The 21,200-nt window shown below is 41.4% G+C and overlaps 1 protein-coding gene across 1 annotated transcript in view; it reads right to left on the bottom strand.

Annotated features, from left to right (window-relative positions):
- The window catches only part of grin3a (glutamate receptor, ionotropic, N-methyl-D-aspartate 3A), a 56,373-nt gene that overhangs the window by 22,464 nt on the left and 12,709 nt on the right, over positions 1 to 21,200 (bottom strand). The window contains exons 2-5 of the mRNA XM_074618840.1: positions 19,391 to 20,160; positions 3,937 to 4,606; positions 2,142 to 2,525; positions 1,022 to 1,167 (exon numbers count right to left, since the gene is read on the bottom strand). Of these exons, the coding sequence (XP_074474941.1) occupies positions 1,022 to 1,167; positions 2,142 to 2,525; positions 3,937 to 4,606; positions 19,391 to 20,160 (1,970 nt within the window). The remainder of the gene's footprint in view (positions 1 to 1,021; positions 1,168 to 2,141; positions 2,526 to 3,936; positions 4,607 to 19,390; positions 20,161 to 21,200) is intronic.

The raw sequence follows: 21,200 nt of genomic DNA, 5'->3' as shown, positions 1-21,200 counted from the left end.
TTCACATTTTTGGATTGTTGATGTTCCATACAGTTTTGCTATAGCTACTCCTCAAAGTCAAATGCTGTGGGCAGTGCTTATATTACAAAATGTCATATCTCCTGAATGCTTTGTGCTATTGCAACCACATTTGGTGAACATGTGTAGATATGGTGTCTGAGTGACCGTGGCAAGATGGGTGCCAATAGGTGGTGCTGTAACAGCATCATTTAACCATAAAGGAAGTATTCTCTGTCTGTCTCTCTGTCTGTGTATGTATTGTATGTTTGACTGCCCTTTGCATAACCTCACACTTGGCGGGTACAAACAGCCAGTTCTCGACAGCGCTGCAAGCAGAACTTCTGGGGGCCATGTAATCGGCTCGTTCCAGACGGGCACACGCTCCGAAGGGGCACTGCACTAGTATTATATGATTATGTAAATGATAACTAATGCCTGGTCACTTTGGGAGTAAACCCTAAGCACACTGCGGCACACTTGTATGCTGTCTTGTTCCCAGTTGTAATTTTCTAAAGATGACATTTTCCCTTGTACCCTCTAATCAGCATTTTACAAGCTCAGTAAAAAAAAAAAAAAAAAAATCTTGTTTCATCCATTCAAATTGTGTCCTACCCAGCCTAGGCCTTGCATTCAGCTGCCTTTTCTCACTATATTCTGCTTTGCTCCACGGGGATGCCAGTTGAATGTCGAAGCAGCTTAGGATGACAGCAATGGCAGGGTAAAGAGGAGGGTGAGATCTGAATGCAAACAGGCGGGCTTGTGGTGGGGAATGACAGATTTTTTTTTTGTTCTTCAAATTTTGACTTTCCTTGGACACGTAACTCCCATTTCTGTTTTACTTTTCAAAGATGATGCAGTTTTTTTTTTTTTCCGTGTGTGTAAGTCGATTTTTTTCAGGGAATGATGACAGCAAGAGATAACTATCAGAGGACAGATGACAGTGATGCCAGGGTCAGTGATGACTGTACCATGAATGTACAGTGTGCATTTGGACTGTACAGTACGTATAACGCTGTCTTACTTGAGATTATGTATGCCATCTGGTGTTGCCGGGACGTTGTATCTTCTCATGTACTCATGCATCTCAGGGAAACTCTTCTTAAGGTAGTCCTCTGCGCTGCTTTCTCTCACTGTGGCAAATCGGAATCCCTGAGAGGGATGGTGCAACTGCAGGAAATAAAATATCCAGATGTTACCCTTAGAATGCCTTCAGAATGCATTAAAAGTGATTTATATTGATATTTTTCACTCTAGTCTGTTGTTTCTCTTTTCTTCAGTTGGCATTTTTTAATTCTCAGATGCAGAAGGAGAGCTCGTGTGAAACTCTATACTGATTTGTTTCTTTTCTTTTCTTTTCTTTTCTTTTCTTTTCTGACTCTGAGTATCCCTGCACTCTTGTGATCCAGAGAGTTGGTGCGTTGACAAAAAGCATTGATTGCCTTGCGCCAATTGCCCTTACAAAAGGTGGTTTAATTAAATAATCTATTTGCTGACTTCACAATACAGGCTCTTCTAAAATGTAGTTTAGTTACCTAATCCTCCGGTCTGCAGTTTTATTTTTAGGTGTACATCAGGGACATTTTTTAAGAGAGACAGTCCACAACAGCCTGAACATGAACAAACAAATGAAACCTAGTTTCAAAACTTTAAATGAAAAAAAAATCTGCAAAAATACCTTGAATCTGGGAACCAAAACGCTTCATTTTAATTTTAATTGATAAAGTAAAAAGCAAAAAAAAAGCAAAGAAAAATTAATATTGTCTTTTCATTAAATTACAGCCGCGGAAAACATTTCAGCGTAGGAAATATTCATGACTCAATAATAACTAAATAAGGAAGTTAAAAATATACAGTATATATATCTTCAGTTTCTATTTTTTTTTTACAAATTTCCCACTCAAAAAAACTAAGTTACTCTGCTCAGTCAGGACTGTGTGGGAGAGGTTTTATCAGATTTGACCATCAGTGACCAAACAAGCCAATCTGTCATCATATTCTGATTCAAAATGTTGCTGAATCCTGATTGGTGCAAGGAAGTTCATGACATCATCCATTTTAAACCAGTGAGAAAAAAAAGCTCAAACACTTTAAACGTCAACTTATGAATCAGCAGTTATTTGCAGTGTTGCACATTTCCGTACCTTTGGGTCATGTATCCCTGACAGTTGTTCGTAGGTCTTCTCCCCGACCATGACGGCAGCTAGGTTAGCGGTGTAGGTGGACAGACAGAACAGACAGAAGATGGCCCAGAGGTTCATCAGCAGGCGGCCAGTCCAGCACTTTGGCGGCTTGATGGCGACCGTTCTACCGAAGAGGATGGCGTAGCACACGTTGAGCGCAGAGGAGAAGGAGAACACCCGGTTGCGGTTGCGTCCACGCGGCGTCATACCAAACGGGCTGTGCCACTCGTACAGGGTGAGGAAGACGGCGGTGACGTGGAGGGAGACAAAGATGCCGAGCCACATGGACCAGTGGAGAGGCCACATGAAGGCACCGATGGGTGCAGCTGTGTCGCGAGTACGAACCTGAGCAGGAGGGTTGGGGGGGACACAAAAAAACCTTCGTAACTGATGTAATTTGTTTTTGACAGGCTCAAAGTAAACTCGCATTGTGTCGTCTTTTTCCGACATGCCATGATGATTTACTAGGGTTAGGACTGGAAAATCAAAAACAGCTGTGGATAGAAATCGGAGAGTATGTATGTCTGTACCTTTTTGATCTGTTTTATGCCACAGCTATTTCAGCATGTTGGGTTATTTACTCATCAGAAACTCAGTAAATTATTATACATAGGCTTGTTTGACCAATTTGAGCTAGGAACTGAAACAAGTCTCACAAAAAGTCACACCATGATGAAATGGGAAGGAATAATTTGATTGATTTATAGGACAGCCCGTTCTCATTCCCAGGGCGTCAAATACCGAGGCTTTGTCACGGTAGTCGGCGTTCGATGCCGGCCTTTAGCGGTGGTAGGAGACGCACCAGGTTTTCCATTAACTACAATGTAAACCCATCTACAGCAACAGTTAACGCACAGGGAAAGCGCTGTGGTGGTGACATTTTATAAAGAGCAATACAGGGCTTTCATCCAGGACACCGCTGTTTGTGTCCCGTGTGTTACGTTTCACTTTCACTTTACAATCAGCGGTTCGTTCGTGTCAAGATCAAGTCACATTTGCACTCTAAAAACGTAGTAATTCTAAGCCCAACTATATTTCTTCCTAAACCTAACTATAGTAGTTTTGTTGCCTAATCCTATGCAAGTGTTTTTGTTTAATTCACAAAATTAAGCATGTGTTTACTGTGACCGAAAAGTGATGCGGAGGGGTGCGATGATTTGGGATGAGAATGTGTTGGATAGGAAGAATGTTTCAATCCCCCCTCGTAACCCTTTTCTACAAATACATATAAAACTGTTCACACAGTGAAGCTACAAATTCAGAAGTCTAGCATTAAGAGGACACAAAATTGTTTCATAATCCAACGGTGAAGTGTTATCAAATGCATCTACTGGTAAAGTTGCTGTTTGAGTTGTGTAGGAGAGAGATACTTACAGTAAAATACAGATAATAGAAGGGACAGTTAATGTAAATAAACCACCGTAGTGGCATCTTCACTATGCCTGTGCAGACAGGTGAGAGTAGGTATAGTAATTGTAGTAATAGGGTCACCCACAAAGCTGTGCACTCACCAGTCTAGCCCCATATGAGGAATTGCATTAGAATCCAATAATCTATAGGGCTTGCAGTAATAAAACTCTGCCATATTGATACTGACCAGCAGCATACCAAGCAGAGAGAGTTGAGGCAAGGTCATTGACAGAGAGCGGAGAAGCATGGAACTACAAGTAACAGAAGTGAGATATATAAAAAGTGTTTGGGGACAAAGGGAAAAAAATCAGTATGAAATAAAGAAGTGTAAGAGAGCAGTACTGACCAGAATTCCCAGGCTGGTGGAGAAGAAGGGCGAGGTGAAGTCAATGACTTGGCTTCTGGCCGAATTAATGCTAAAAGATGTCACTGCCAGGTGGGCAGCGCCGGTGAGCAGATCACCCACCAATCCTGTCCAGCGACCATTCTTGAACCCCCCGTATTTTCCATCGCCTACAATATAGAGGTCAAAAGTGAAGCCCATGTCCTCTGCAAGCTTCTCCAGCAGGTCTATGCAGTAACCATAACAACACTTCTTCAGGTCTGTGGGAACAGATCCGTTGCGTCCTGAGAGGTTCTTGAAAAACCCTTTCAAAAGCGAAGAGTCATTGGTGAGCGGGTCGAGGCACAGCTGGCCCGCGGGACACATCCCGTCCGAGTCCACCTCTCGGGTGAATACAAACGGGTGCTCCACCAGCGTCACCACCCGCATGTGCAGCCGCGTGGATCGGCGCCAGTCTCCTCCGCCCCCGGATCCCTGATGGCTTGGCCAGGCCCGCTGGTCCATCAGAACTTCCCCCCTGCGCCAGCGTCCCAGGCGGGTCCAGGTTGGCTGGCCTAGAGGGTCCAGCTGGAGGGACCAGATGTAGTGATGGGCCTCTGAGATGACATTCTGGCTGTTAGTGTCTCTGGATATAAGACCGCTCTGGCCCTCAAATGATGTGCTGGATAGAAATCTGAGGGGAATGTGGGGAGAGAGAGAGAGAGAGAGAGAGAAAAAAAAAGAAATGGGGGAGTGTGGTGGTAGGAGGATAACAAGAGAGTTAGAGGACAAAAGATAATTTACACCTACTACGATGTGAAAGCAAAACTTAAAAACAACACGTTCTAACACATAAAACTTATTGAAACATTACGTTTTGAACAAAAAAAAAAAGCTTATTTAGGTTTAGGCAACAAAACCATTGGGTTAAAGGGACTGTTTGTGACTTCTTACACGTATAAATCAATCAGGGTCGGTGTCCCATGCGTGTGGCTACGCTGTTCAGACTCAGACTCCAACACAAACTACAGTGTTACAGTGTAACAACTACAAAGTTATATCTAGTGAAGCCCGTCTTGCAAAACAGTGTTGGCCGCGGTCGGAGGACGAGGGGGAGACTGTAGCTTTGGTCTCCAGGGCCGGAGTCTCTGCTCCTCTGCCTAACTGCCTGCCTTCACTCACAGCTCGCTCCACCTCACGTGCATGCACGCACATTACACACTAGACACTGCAGAAGAGTTAGTTTAGCTCTGAGAATATCTAGTAAGTGTACAGTGGACGTTTGTGCAGAAATAAATGCTGCAGCTCCTCCAGACCAACAGAGGTTTCCCGTGTCTTGTGAAGAGACGGGGCTCTGCAGCGAGTTACGTTATCGTCTCCAACTGGGTGCCGGTGTCTCCCTCCGACCGCGGTCGGGAGGCTGAAGCAGGAAAAGCCAACACTAGGATCAGCAGTGATTCATGGAGAGACCTTCATCTGGTCAGCTAACGTTACTGCCAAGCAGGTGAAATATAGTGTGTTATTGTGTTTTTTTGGCCATGTGTCGCCTCACTGTTTTGAGCGATGCTCGTTCATGACTATGTAGAGCGAGCACAAGCGCGAACCCAACGCTGACTTTCGTTGACTTAACGGCCACAGGTGTCACTGTTAACAAGCAATTCTGATTCTTACAAACAGTCCCTTTAAAAAAGATTGTGTTTTGGCTTAAAATAATTATATTTGAATAGTGAAACTTAAGGTTGTGAACACAAAGACAACTACACATTGTTGGTTTCCCACGGGAGGCAAACCTCGGTCTCCTGTGTGAATGCCCTGTCTTTTGTGGCTCATCCATCACCACCAACCTCAAACCTATATTGAGTATCATGCCGTTTATACTACAGCACCTGACTTTTGCTCCTGTCATAATTACTACGGTCACTAGAGGTTGCTGTCGTCTGCCTTAATTACTTCTTTCAGTGATCATCCATGTGAATAGATGATAAAACCTATTGGCAGGCCCCTTCTGACCCACATCTTTGAGGCTTGATAACGCCCATTTAATGACCTGATAACAATCTAACCAGCTGCTAAAGAAAGACCGAAGATTGTCGTGTGAAAAGAGAACACCTTGGTTAATATCAGGGAACAATTGTGGTTCATGGTTAAAAGAAGAATTATTTCGTTAAAGTTACTGAAATATTGTGGTCACAGGTTAAAAACTAAAACTAACATCCGTTGGAAGTAAATGAGAAAGGAACAGTCTCCCTTGTCAAAGCCACATGCTTTGTTGACTCATCGACCCACCGCGGCCTGCTCCCTGAGAGGCTTTGCTGTGCTGTGACAACATCACGCCACACTACTTCTGACTTTTGTACACGTAGAAATGTGTCGCTGCAGGCATTAAAGCAAACGACCAATGCTGCAGGCTTTTCTGGTAAAGACAAGAGAAAAAAGTGATCACAACTACCCAACAGGGATGTACAGGGATATGATGTCTATATTCAAAATCTGCAGACTTGAAATAGAAAAAAAGTAAGTACCAATACTCTTATTCAATATGTCTTTAAGCATGCTATACTGTGTCAGTCATAATCAGCTGTGGTTTTATTGCTATTATTATACTTGGGCTATGCATCTTCTATAGTAGGCCTATAATACTCCAATAATATTCCAACTGGAACACAATAGGGCTAAGGTGGTGTATTTGTACATTTACTCATAGTGTTAATAGTTAAAGTTCTTTCCTGTGTTATTTGTAGCCTATAGTAGGGTATCATTCAGGTCCCAGTCAGGATGCTCCTTCATATTATGCAGCAGGATAAAGAGACACATTCTGAATTTCCACAGTGATTAAAAGATACTAGGATATATTATATTTTGACCAAAAATTATGCAATTTTTCATCATTTTGGACCACTGTTATTACTAGTTAAATGGTTATTTTATTATTAACAAATATCACAGCCTTTATCTGAACATTTCATTCTTCTGGAAATGTTCGCCCCAAAACAGCAGATTCAGAAAACTTTTAAATAATGTTTCATTCATTATATTTGTTCACAAATAAAGAAAAAGTTATGAGGAACAGTTCGCTAATTATTTTACATAAAGGATGTGGATATGGTATTGAATATTACAGCACACTCGTTCTCAACCCCCCTCCCTCGTGCCGTGCGTCGGCTCGTCCAGATGCTCCCCACAAGTTCATACGGCCAAAAACGCTGGCGCTGTGCCGCTATGAATCGGCATTATGAATCTCCCAAAAAACACGATATGGAGAGGGCAGAAAAGAGTACCGGCAGCTTGTGAGAAGCGCACAAGAAAAAGTCACGGTACACCAAGGAGTAAAATGTAGTGGAGTGACGGTACTGCGCACCGGTGAGTACCGGCCCACTTCGAGCACTGCTGTATACAAGTTAAAGTATCTGTGTATCAATGCAGCATATCTTCTTTATGCATGGAGAAAGCTAACAAGTCAAGTTAACTGCAAGACTCACAGTTGCTAAAGAAGTTTTCTGCTGGCTTGCCTTTTTTGGTACAATAATGCCAATAAGAAAACCACCTTCTCCAGACTCTTCAGGATTTCTGTAGCTGCAGGATTTACGGGCTTAAATGTAGGATTGTATTTTACCCTTGGTTAGTTTATACAAAAATCCCAATTTAATGGTGTAACACCAGCACCGGGAGAAAGGTGTATTATCTAGGTGGCCTCAGTGGCTGTCTAGAGTGTGTTTGTGTGTGTGTATGTTTGTGTGTGACAGGATGAGATGGGCCGCGGTCCAGTGATCACGCCATCTCTCTCACTGAGCCATGCTACTGGCTGTCTGAGAGTGTCAGATACTGGAGCAGACGCACACACTCCCACTCCCACACAGAAATAAAAAAAAAAAACACACTGGAATGGATATGTTTGGATGTGGGAAAGAATGCGACAGCCGTTCTGTGCAGGTAGATGAACACTTCTCCGATATGCCTTCAGGAGGTAACGACGTGACATTTACCGAAATGCCCCTTTCGTGTCACCTTGCTCACCGTAAAAAAAAAAAAAAATCCATTTTCCACCACCTTGTCTGCTTTCCTACATCTTTAACTGGTGTTAAGTCAAGCTGACAGCTCAACTAGTCCGTCTGAAGGTCAGAGTCTTCGCTGCGGCTCGTAGCTGTTAAGCTACCTGCGGAGTGTGTCTCTTTCCTCGTTGTACACGAGTGAAGTGACACGCTCTTGCACATTCCTGACAGCGCAGAGGGCGCTGCATGAGTGTTAAAAGGGCACATAGTATAATAGCTAATATTTCGTGTTTAGTCAAGACATCAATATGATTTTTAGTGTGTTACAGACAATTTCAGACTAATACTAGCAGACTGTGTCAGCAGAGTGGAGTCGTGCAGCAGAAAGACGCTTAGAAAATCAGAAACTCTTTCACCCAAAGGTCGCTCCTTCCACATTGCCCTATCCTATCAGTGTGGCAGACATGTCATGCTACAGCAAACATGGATAGAAATGTTGATAAGATAAGTACCGTGAGTGTACATGTGGATTTTCCCATGTAATTCTTTTCAAGGGATTTGACGGACCATTTTCTGTCATGCATGAACGGGAAGCAGGCAGGGAGCGTAATCCAGAGTGGAGTGACTGCGCTGACTGTGGAGCAGAAATTGCAGCCACTCCACTCACATAATCCAAACTCCAGGGTGCTAATTACATCCGGGCTTGATCCTGATTGGCTCTACTTATTAATGAACTATTGAATTCCTCTAATCAGACCGGTTTGCAGACACCACAGGTCTGCTGTGCCAGTGACAACTTGAGGGTGTTTGTGAATTCAGGTATGGTCTAGAAAACCAAAACATGCATGTTGCATTACCTTCACAGTCTGGAGAAAGCAGCAGAGACAATAGGGATGTTATTTCCTGTTCTGTAATTGTGTTATTCATTTCCAGTGGTGGGATTTAACTACACATTTACATTTACACAAGTAAGTACAATAATGGGGTATTTAAAGTTTACTTGAGTATTATCGTTTTATATTTTACACTTTCTTTCTTCTACACTACTTTGCTAAAATATGTTTTGCTGCCGGCCCCGTCCACAGCAGTACATTGCTTTGCCCAATGATGCCAAAATAATTCTGCCTACTGCAGGTTTAAGTAACTTTTATTTAACATTTCTACAGGACTTTTTTTTTATGCTTTTAGGGCTGTACCAAATGTCTTGTTTTTCTTACATATCAAAGCTTCTATTGAGGTTTTCAAATGAAGCCTTTGAATGTTTAATGTTTTCGATGCAAACAGTTTTGTTTATTTATCTCACTGCTGTGAAAAAAATTTTTTTTTTGAAAGGCTAAACGCCAGTAAATATGGATTGAAGCAGAATATTTTATTAGATAAAGACATGCTGTGATATTTGGAAATTATTACATCTATCTTGTTTTTTTTATACATTTTGACTTTTACATGCAAGTCATTACTAATAATAATTTGAATGTCGACGTTACGAATGAAGCTTTTATACTATTCAGAACCCTAGTATTTTTACAATGTAGTAGTGCTACCTAGGTAAAGGATCCGAGTACAACCCTCCACCACTGATTATTTTGCAGTGAATGACATGAAATTGAGCTTTGAAGTGCCTTTCAAAGAATAATGCGATTGTGAATATGCTGTTCTCTTGACTACTCAAACAACAGCAGTTTAGGTGTGAATGGAAAAATGGTGGCATTTGAGTCACGAGTGACGTCTGGGTGAATCACATCTATTACTCAGCGAGCGACACTTAACTTAATGTAACGTCCGCCTCGTTTTCTTTCCTCATGAATCACCCTAAAAAGCAATTTTTTAGCCTCATGCAGGTATAAGCGCAACGTTGTGTTCATGTTCACATCACTGGCCGTACTAGAACGGGGAGTGAGTGAGCAAAAAAAAGCAAGCTGAATGAAAAGGGATGGAAATGCACTCACATTTTCATATCTTATATTACTTGCAAAAAATGAATCAACAACATTAAAAGATCTTTTTTCGGTTAGTGTCAAAACATCTTGTTCATAACACCAAAAGATACAGATATAAGGGCATGCCGCTGCATGTTTTGCAGCATAAAAGTCTGCCAAGAGCATCTGTCCTTGTTAGAGCAATCCCTCCCTGAAGCAAACAGAAAGTGTTTTACTTACATTGGTACAGGAAACCTCAAAGGGGACATTTATTATATAGCATTTTCTATCTTTATAGCCCAGCTGGCTGGCACATCAGGGTACTATTACTTGGCTTTGGAGGGTATCCATCACTTTAAAATTATTTTTATCACGAAGGATTGTCTCTGGTGGGGGAACAAATTAATAAGATACGCTTCTGATATTTATCCTGCCACTGTATATCTTATCTGTTCATACAATACTTTTGCCCCCTGTAGTATATCTGTATCTGCCCCTCCAGGGGTTATTTACAGTAAACGTGAAAATGTCTTTCTCTCTTTATTTTCCACTCTGTCTTTCTCTTTTCTTGTTCTGCATCCTACGTTTTTCTCTTCCACTGCTTTGTTATCATATCTTTTGCCATTTACCTCTCCTCCCTCAGCTTCTCAGTCTACTGGGCAAACCTTATCAGCGCCTCTCATAGGCTTATAGAAATACAGATACTACTGCAATAGCATACATCGTGTTGTTCTTTTTCCCTTTTAAAGCTGCAGTTGGTAACTTTGAGCAAATATGATAAAAAGTTGTTTTTATAAAACCGAAACTGTATCATGACAGTAGTGCAAGAGACAGATAATCTGTGAAAACAAATCATGTTCATGTGTGTCCCCATGGTGCTCCTAATGCAAGATTTCACCACCCGAAAGAAAACGACCAATCATTGCTCGGGAAACTTACAAACTCTGATCAAACGGTCAAACTAGGCAGCGCTGATCAAATGTGAATCAATATTCTGTTACTGTAATGCCTATTTCTTGCCTCAAAAGTTTTCAGAAACATCTTGTAGTGTACTGTTTAGCTGTGTAATGAGAAAGTTTGTGACCCAGCTGCCATGTTGATAACAGTCGAGCCAAAACTAAGCACCGCCCACCAGACGGAGCAAGGGGAAACTCCAAATGTGGTTTGAATCTGATTTGCAAAAATCGTATTTCATTTTGTTATTTTTTGCTGTACAGACTTTCTAGAATCTATCTGGATACAATCTGGATATTCTCAAAAAACTGATTTGGGCTGGCAGTCTAAACAAGGCCCATGTAGGGAAAGGCACATCAAAGGTGACAGGGTTACACCGCTGCAGCTTTGAAGTTGTGCTGGGAGGCACAATAGTGATGTGTGTTGTCTGGAAGCTCTGGTCCCCATGTAGGGAAAAGTTGTGATGAAATCAGGTTTACACACCTATAGCTTTGAAGATTAACTAGCTTGCTGACTACAGTAATCTAGCCCCACGTTACTTCCAAGGCCAGTAGCATTTCAGTGTGGTGTGCACTTTAGTGGGGTTCCTATAAATGTGTCATTGCTCTACTGCACCATGTACTGTGTACTCCAGTGTCCCTTTGTGCTATTTTATAAATATAATGGTAAGTGATGTGCCTTGAATGATTTTTTTCCCCACAAGACCAACTGAATGAATGACCAAAACGTATGCTAGCAAATAGAACCAAGTGATAAATAATAATAATAATAATAAACAGATCTGTAGTGTGACCATCAGGATGATGAGTGTGTCTATGGTACAGCCCGATCAAAGCCTGTGAAAGCAAATGGAGAGAGAGATTGGAATGAAAGTAATAATAAATACATAAAATAGCCAAGCAGAAAAGCCGGCGATGACTTATTAACCCTATTTGAAATAAAAAATAATTAAACCTCTGATTTATCATAATGGAATGCTAATCTTTCTACATTATTAGATTAGTTTTGTTTAATTTTTCATCCATACCATACATTATTTATGTCAGCATATTTTGTCAATAAATATTCTAATCATGCAGAAGAACATTGATCTTGGGACATTTTACATTTTCTGCAGTCGTAAAGATTTGGCAAGGTTCCTTTAAAGCCATTTACAGTTGGGAATTGATAGAATCCATCTTCCATACACTGAGGTCACTTATATACATCGCATATATACAGTACATACACACAAGCATACACATGTCACTCTTAAGTCATTATCGAACATTTCAATTGTTAAAAGTTCACAATTTCTTCACATACAAGCATACAATGCATTTTGAATTATTTTTAATGCAAAGATGAAAATGAAAAAAATGCTTTTTTAACCCTTTTAGAGCTTCCCCGGTCATACTATGCACCTATTTAACAATATATTCGTATTTTTTATATCCAAATCCAATCATATTTTCTTCCTGTAACGTGTGACGTGTGCTTACGTAAGCTAGTACCAACCAATTTTAACCAATAATATCATGACATCCATCCATCAATCAATTTGCGACTTTTAGACAAGGGAGGTGTGTGTGGAGCCACAGTCCTCTGTCCATAGCTCTGTATCGCGCTACGTTCTAAGCCCGCCCACTTTTTAGTGGTCCAATCACATGCAAAGGATTTCATTTAAATCTCTCTTGTAACTGTACACCGCTCAAATATTCCATTTCACTGGGGAATATGTCACAGTATCGAGCTAAAGACGTTTGCAGTAACAACCGTTTACAATCAGCTGTTTGTTCGTGTCCCGTGTACACAATGTTCAGTGTCATTTTCTCTGTACAAACTTAGTAGTTGTAAGCCCAACCATGTAGTTCTTTCCTAAACCTAACTATGGTGTTTTTTTTGCATTGTTATGTAAGGTCGGTATGTTGGTACATTATTATTTATACACATACTATGATCTTTTTTCTAACCTTAACCAAGTAGTTTTGTTGCCTAAACCTAACCAATCATTTCAAAAATGTTATCCACATGGCATTGCATTTCTGCAAGTGCGATACGAGGCTGATATGACACGTATTTATGAAATGTATCTTTGATTCTGAAACGTTGACATTCAATCCGTGGTTGGCAAAAACGTCCAATGCCAACATTTTTTTCTGGTGACTGGGTTGCCACATGACACATTTTCATACTAGCAGAAAAACATGTAATGTTGGTTCAACTTGTGCTGTGAGCTCTTAGTTATGAGTTACCACTTACTCTATGGAGAAAAAAACACCCACAAACACTAGCACCAGTAGAAGTTGGACAAGTATAACCAACCTACTGTATGTTAATTAGGGGGGTTCACATGCTTGTCTGATACACCTCGAGTTTTTTGTTCAAATAACAACATTGCCTGGTGCACCTTAATTAATGAGGATCACACACTTATTTGACCTCAAATTACTCTCCGTTTGTATTTGAAATTCCCCAGTAACCCCCTCCATCTATTACATATTCACCATCCATGTGGAAGTCCCTTATCTGACAGCTGCTCACCTGTTTTACCACATAGCCTGGAGGAAAACATCTGCGTAAATATCTGGCCAAATTGTTTTCTTTCTTTTTTTGCTCTTCAACTTATCATCCATCTTTGTGAAGTTGCTATGTGGATTGTGTTGTACAAATTAATTAGGCCTTGATCTACAATCTTGATTGTTTATTTTTTTGTGGCTACTTATCTTTTTTTAGCATTTTTTAATCTTTTGGGGCAATAACAATTTTACTTTGTTAATGTGTTTATATGATCCGGCCCCAGATAAGTGGAAGTTAATGGATGGATGGATGGATGGATGGATGGAAAATATGTTTTACTTATGTGTTTTATCACCATTCAAACAAACATTTTTCAAGCAGCTGCTAATTGTGTGGATTCCTGCGAACAACATCTGGCTCCTAACTTGCTTGGTCATACTGGGAGTGGTTTAGCAGCTAGCCGGTGGTTTCTACAATACCTCACCTGCCATAATATTCTAGTTATCTGATGACAAACACCTCTATAAGTCATCAGCTTTTTCCTCTTATGAATGATTTTTTGCTTGGCCAGCGACTCTGCTGCCACCATAAGTCCATAATAATCATGCAATAGATTCCCCGGAGGGTTTCAATGTCTAGCTTGAGAACCGCTAAAGCTTTTCTGTTTCTCATCTGTCAGATCGCTTTCTGGCTTCAACACTATTGACAGACCACAGCTCTAATACCAAACCGAAGGCAGTCGCCTCACTGCAATGGAAATGTCTGAAGCGGCTGAAAGTGACAGCAGGGTGTAAGACGAGGGTTCCCAACGTGGGGGTCACAAGAGAAATCTTAGGGTTCAACAGATGATTTACTAGGTAGGAAATAAACAAATCTATAAACAAACTATCTTTAAATAAGTTTATAATTTTACCTTCCAGACATTTTGAGAAGCAAATATTGCTCTTTACTGGTCACAACCTATGAAAAGAGGCCATAAATAGACATTGCTTCATTTTCAGAGGCCAGAAACCCAAAACATTGGGAACCACTGCTGACGAAAAGAGCCGACAAGCTCTTAAATGAAAAAGTTTAAATGTTTATCATGACTAACCAACTTGATTTTTTAACAATGTAATGCCAGTGCTTTTGAGAGAAACTAATCTAGAAAAGGGGAACGTTTTCTTAAATGCCATATTTCATCTCTAGATTTCAAAACAAGACCTAAATGGTGGACAAGAGATGTTCACCTTCTTTCAGCCCTTTCATCGTTTCATTTCAAGTTTTATAATAACGCCACTGATTTCATTTACTTTCTTACACAATAGGATTAAGCTAACTTGTCATCATCAGTGTTTTTAGAAACAATCATTCTGTGTGACAATATGATTCCTTGTCTTAAATCAGCTTAATCTTGGTGAGACTGTTAACAAGACCTGTAAAAGAGAATTTCAGTTTCTGCAGATACAACTAGCGCAACAATAGAAGTCATATAACAACTGATCTGGAGGTTGCTAGACTTATGTTTTTGGAATTGTAGTGTCTAACTAGAGACCATCTTGCATCTTGGATAACACTTCAAACTCGGCCTTCATTTTAATCTCAACTACACACCTATAAAGTGTCATGACTGCATCCTGCATGGGTGTGACAAAATCTGATAGTGACAGTGATAGTTGTGAAAGGGAGAGAGAGAGAGAGGATGACATGCAGCAAAAGGGCCAGGGGGTCGGATTAAAACCCTGGGCGCTGCAGTAAGGACTCAGGCTTGGTATATGGGGCACCTGCTCTAACAAGTGAGCTACTGGGGCGCCCACCTTTTGGCTCCTCTGCTATCTTACTTGGTTTAAGTCACATCATTTCCAGACAGAGCACCACGGTTGAATTTCAGAATGCAAGCAAGTTTTTGCAGCCTAACATTGTTGAAACGGAGCAACAGGCGAGAGCCACAAGTTATCAGACTGCCGAGTGTTTGAATGCCGTCTCGCTGTCCCTCGGCGAAACACCAAAGGAGAGGAGAAAGGAGAGAAACTAGCGCTACAGGAAACACTGAGCTGAAATGAAACGACTGCACATAAATTAGGTAAATAAAATGATTTGTTTCTTTCTTGGGCCACCCCCACCCCACCAAAGCAATGGTAGGGGAAACACTGAACACCTGGCAAAGTACTCAAAACCGCCTCTTTGGTAGTTCCCACTACAGTATGTGTCCCCAGGACCACATTTCACTATGATGACACACACACACACACACACACACATAGACTCGCAAGGTGAAAACAACCAGTTAATTAGTTCGGTGACTTTCTTTGTTGCAGCAGAACTGTGCCCGCCACAGCAATTTGCTGGTAACAGGTGGAGATTTTGAAGTCAATGGAGCTTAAAGAGACTCACTCCGGTCCTGCACACTGCCTCACACACTCCTCCACCTAAACGTGCTACTGCACCAATGTCAAATGTTTGTCTAACAACTTCTTGTAATATAATGTCCCATGCTATATCCCTTAGGCCATTATCTTTGTGTACTTATTTTCCTGTATTACAGCAGCTATAGGGAAAATGTATGTTGTTTCAAAAGTTGTAGTTGTGCACTGTGATGTGATGCATTTATGCCTTTATTCAACCAAAGGTTCTTCTTACATCACCCCCTGTTTGATCACTCTAACTTATGTTAATATCTCTTCATTATATAACTTATTTTGAAACAATTGGAAAACTAACATCTTGTAAGCACTGTGAAAAACAGGATTTTAAGCTTTAATATTGTATAAAATTAAAATAATATGGGCCTGAAGGTCTTCATAACTTCTCTAAAATCTCATCAAATGAATTCAATTTATTATTTTCCAAACTTTCATCCATCTCATTCTCATCCCCAGGTCCCCCGACTGACTTAATAAAAATCGCATTATTCTAGAAGGATATCAAACTTTAATGTATCCGAGCACTTCTCCTGTGTCTAAATGTCAGCCCTGAGGCAAAATAAGTGAAAATTGCTTTCAAAATATATAATGTCTGACTTTCAGCAACTTCCATGTGCAAATACCAGCTTCTTCCTCTGCAGAACTGGAGGACAGTCAACTCCGACCTTTCGCTTGCACCCTCGACTCATTCATATATTTCACTCTCCCTCAGGCGGTCTCCAGCCCCGTGAGCCCTCTGGCATTGTGAAGAGTATTACGACTTAATGAAGCAGTCATGTGCTTAGTAGAAAACAATAGATAGGGTGTGGAGTAGTGTATGGCTGTATTTGCGACAACCAAAACACTGGTTTCTAGTTTATTGGTGAGCACAAGAAACACGTAAAACAACTCCTTGCACCCACAGGTGGTGCCGCATTGAAAATCCACAGGAATCAGACTCTGTTATAGGTGAGAAAAATATACAGGTGACAGGTCAGTGTATCTGACAACTAAACTACGCTGCCTCCACAATCAGATTAAGGTCCATTTCAGAAAGAAAAGGAAACCACTGGAATTGTTAGACTGCACAACAGAATTTAATGGTAATAGATGATGATCACGACCCTGATTCAATTTATCGCCAATCTTTATAACCTAGAGAGACACACGGAAAATTGGAAAAAGGACAATAAGTCAACATCTATTAATCCCTGTAGCGTGAATGTGATGGGGCAGTCCACACAATCCAACAGCTTTACAAAAAGTGGTTTACAAAAAAGGAATAACATTCTGATAAAAGACAGATTTTGGGTATTTTTGCAGTTTACATTAGGGCGGCATGATTATGGGCAAAATGATAATCATGATTACTTTAATCAATATCGAGATCACAATTATTAATCCCGATTTATTCATTGATTTTAGGGACAAAATATTTGTATTGCATTTTTACAAATACATGAACAGAGTGCTGCTTTCCTTTCCACGTTGAGCTACATTTCTGCTAATGTAGAATTTTTTGCATCAAAATAAGTCTCCTTAAGGTCCTTATTCACAGTGCATCTCCTAGAAGCAAAATCAACTTGGACCAACACTTTTGGGCTTGGGAGTTGTCTGTGTGTTTGTCTTAGAACTTTAACCCTTTCACAATGTGTTTACATTTCATCAAAGTCAATTGAAACATTTTGGTTGCCAAAACAATTCTTATTCAGCGTTCAGGTGTACCTAGCTCAACCCTCTTGTGTCACTTCTTGTTCCAAAAAAAACAATGGCCAAAAACCAAGATGGAGACGGCCAAAAACCAAGATGACGACGGCCAAGAACCAAGATGACGACGGCCAAGAACCAAGATGCGGATGGCCAAAAACAAAGATGGCAACAACCAGAAACCAAGATGTCGACGGCCAAAGACCAAGATGGCAATGGCCAAAATGCAGAACTCGAGGCTTCAAAACGGCAGTCCACAAACAAATGGGTGACGTCATGGCGACTAAGTCCACTTCTTCTATACAGTCTATGGGCATGACAGCTCTCCAAAAGTGAAGCCAAAACAGAGCATGCATTTTAAACATAAACATTGCAGTCGATCATGTTCATTTAATTGTGGGCAGCCAAAAAATCGTGATCGTGATTAATATTTGATTAATTGTGCAGCCCTAAGTTACATACAAACCTACATCCTTTTCCCTTTTCTCCAGCATCTACGGCTAGTCAGAGTATATCATATATTGCTCTCTAATGTATACAGATTTATTCTAAATCCCAGGTGTGTGTAACAGCTTGGATTAGACAAATTTCCAAACAGTGGAAACTAAACCTGTATGGGTAAATCCCCTGCCTTCACAGGTTCAAGGAACAGGGCTCTTATAAACTTGGTAAAAGGTGATATTATGTAAAACACTTGCAGACTAATCAACACTTAATATCAGCTTAAAATGAACCAAAGAAATGAAAAAACACAATCAAAAGTCTCCTCCAGCCTCAACAAGCTCATCACGTTCAAATAATCCTCTTCCTGGGACGATCACTCTGCTGATTCAGGTGTTTTGAGGAGAATCTCAGTAGGAAAGGTCAGACTCTTATGGTAATGTAGTAGTGTGTGATCACACACTCTCCATCACTCATATCTTACTGTAGCACTATAAAGTAGAGTGGCCCAGCTGCAGATTACGGCGCTGCTGCTAAATGCAATTCATCACACGTTATCCTTTCACCACACTGCTGCAGTTACTGAGTGTGTATAGAGTGCGTTCGAATACGCTGCGTGCTCGTGCATGCATGCGCCTTTCGCAGATGTGTATGAATGAATGTGTATTTCTGTGGCAAGTTGCAGACTGACATTGCTGTAAACCAAAATTCTGCATGATGTGAGAGAAGAGCAGTCTCCAACAACGAAAGGATTATAGAGGAGATAAAGTAAAAAACAGGAAGCTGAATCACAAACAGCACCTTGGAGAGAGAGGGTGTGAGGGGTGGGAAGTATTGGAGAATGAGGACGGTTGGGTGGAGATGACCCAGGTTTTCGAACGCGGCAGGCAGCTGTTTTCAGCAAAATTGATCTAAAAACCCCACTGTATGATCCCCAGGCAACTCCACACAGCAGACGGACAAAGTTAGCAAGTAAATTGCAATGCCTGATCCTTCTATAGGTGGTGATTTTACAGTTTTCTCATTCGCTTTGGCTCAATTCTTGAATGAGAATTTTTTTTTCAAAACAATACGCTGGATGGGTCCAACAAACACAGGACTTTCAACCAGCAGACCGGTGTATGTGTCCCAAAAAGTTTTGAGTTATTTTGAAGTTCCGTTACATTTGTGACATGTTTTTAGTGACGTGTTTTACGTACGACGTGTTGTACGTACTTCTGTTACGTTGTTTCCAAGCCCAACCATGACATTTTTCCTAAACCTAACTAAGTGGTTTTGTTGCCTAAACCTAACTTATTGTAATTTTGCTGCGTGGCATTAAATCCACTTGCGAAAAGCCTAAAATGCGTTCTCATGACAAGCAGAATTTCCTTGCAATGACGTGCTATCTAAACGTCTTCCCCCGAGTTTGGGTTGACCTGCCATATGGAAATGTTCACATATCACTCTCTTGCATACGGGGGCGATTTACTTGAATTCAATAACTACAAACCAATTTCAATCATTTCTTCTACTGCAAAAGTACTTTGTTAAAACTTACAAACAATGTTTTCTCTGCATCTAATGATAGTAAATTATGGTTCCCTACCTTGACAAGTATTGCCCCGAGCTGCCGTTGCTCTGTTGTACATCCATACAGTTAGTAGTCCCAGGTATGAGTGCCAGGGCAGGATTCTCCTGGGCTGCACTGCCCACCGCCCGCGCCACCAGTTCCACTGAGTCTTGGACGTAGTGATCCAGAGAAGGGGACCCCATGATCCCGTGCGCCAGCAGCCCCAGGGGCAACCCCTCTGTTCTCAGCTCGGCCACATTCTGGCTGTCCCCCAAAACCCAGTGAAACTCCGGGAGCGTCATCCGACTCACCAGCGTCCACAGACGCCGCACTTCGCGAATCTCGCACCCAAATGTCACCACTCCCCTTGTGGACGAAGGTTCCCTCAGGCGCTCCAACTGCCGCATGAGAGCTTGCTGCTGGTCCGACTTAGAGGAGGAAGTGGACGAAGAAGAAGAGGAGGATGAGGCAGCGGGGGAGAAGTAAGGCAAAGACGACGATGATGATGATGATGATGATGATGATGACGATGACTCTGCTCCTGTTGCGACGCCTGATGCCGCTCCTGAGTGTGATGATGAAGATGAAGCTGGCGACAAGGTTGAGGCGGTGGTTGTCAGATTGACAAGAGTGCCCAGGTGGAAGCGGGTATTGTTCTTAATGAGGAGGAGGAAGTCGCTAATGTCCCATTCCTGACAGAGCAGAATACTGAAGTCCAACCAGCCATTCATCATCAGCAGGTTAGAGAGGAGATGGGATGGCGGGGCCTCCACGGTCCGCATCGCCAGTTGAAAATGGAGAGGATTCTGCGGGGAGATTGTAAAAAGGGAACGGGTGAATGGGCAAGTGATTTGGGGGAAGGGAAAAGAAAGGAATTACGGAGAGGGGTGAGAAAGATTTAAGAGATCGTAAAAGTCATGGAAGACATTGAGGCATATGGGATTGGGATAGAGATGAGGGACAGTTAAATAAACAGGAGGAAATAGAGGGATTGGAAATGTAAGGGTGACCGGAGTGATAAACAAGTAGTGATGGGGAGGACAAAAGGTCGGTGAGGGTCAGTTGGATTTCATAGAGGGCAGAGAGATAGGAGAAAAACATTAGAGGATGTTTTTTGGAATGAAGGGATTGCGAGAAATGGCAAAATGAGATGGAGAAAAGGCAAAATAAGGACATTGGATGGATGGTGGAGGAGTAGGTTAGATGCAACATTAAGGAAGAGGGGGGAAGGTTAGAGGGGAGTGAGAATAGGAAGATGGGGCACCAGGAAGGAGAAACAGATGTAGTAGAGCGGAGGAAAGAAGGAAAGAAAGAAAGACAGAAAAGGTTATAAATCCAACTGCAGAATTACTTTCTACCCTAGAATTCAATTTGGTTCCTCGAGAACAAACACAGTCTGCTGGATATAATGGATTTCAGCCTCCACTTACCTGCTCCCATGAATATCATTATTCACATCATGAGGAACACGCTACATCTATTTTTGCGTGTATTATATTTGTGATTTAATCAACACCTAAAACCTGGAGAAACTCAACTGGGCCTTTCATACACTGCTTGGTCAATTCCGTTTCATTTAATTCACACCTCCGCTTTTGCGATTCATGAATTCATCAGTTGATTGATGAGGCCTGGACAGATCAATGAGAACGGCAGTGGTGTGTGTGATTTCCACCTGGACCAGGAATGATAAAAGTGTGGTCCCATTGTGGAGTCAGGTGCTGTGATGATGAAACCATCCATCGAATGGCTTAATGCTCCACAAAGATACTAAAATGAGAAGCTTGATATGCTCTGTTTTATATCCAACATAAATTTCTGCAGTATATTCACCAAAGATATGCAT

The sequence above is a fragment of the Sebastes fasciatus genome, chromosome 19 (genome assembly GCF_043250625.1).
Source record: "Sebastes fasciatus isolate fSebFas1 chromosome 19, fSebFas1.pri, whole genome shotgun sequence".
In the NCBI taxonomy this organism is placed as follows: domain Eukaryota; kingdom Metazoa; phylum Chordata; class Actinopteri; order Perciformes; family Sebastidae; genus Sebastes; species Sebastes fasciatus.
Note: the sequence above shows the minus strand (reverse complement) of the source record. Positions and strands in the feature narration are given on the sequence as shown.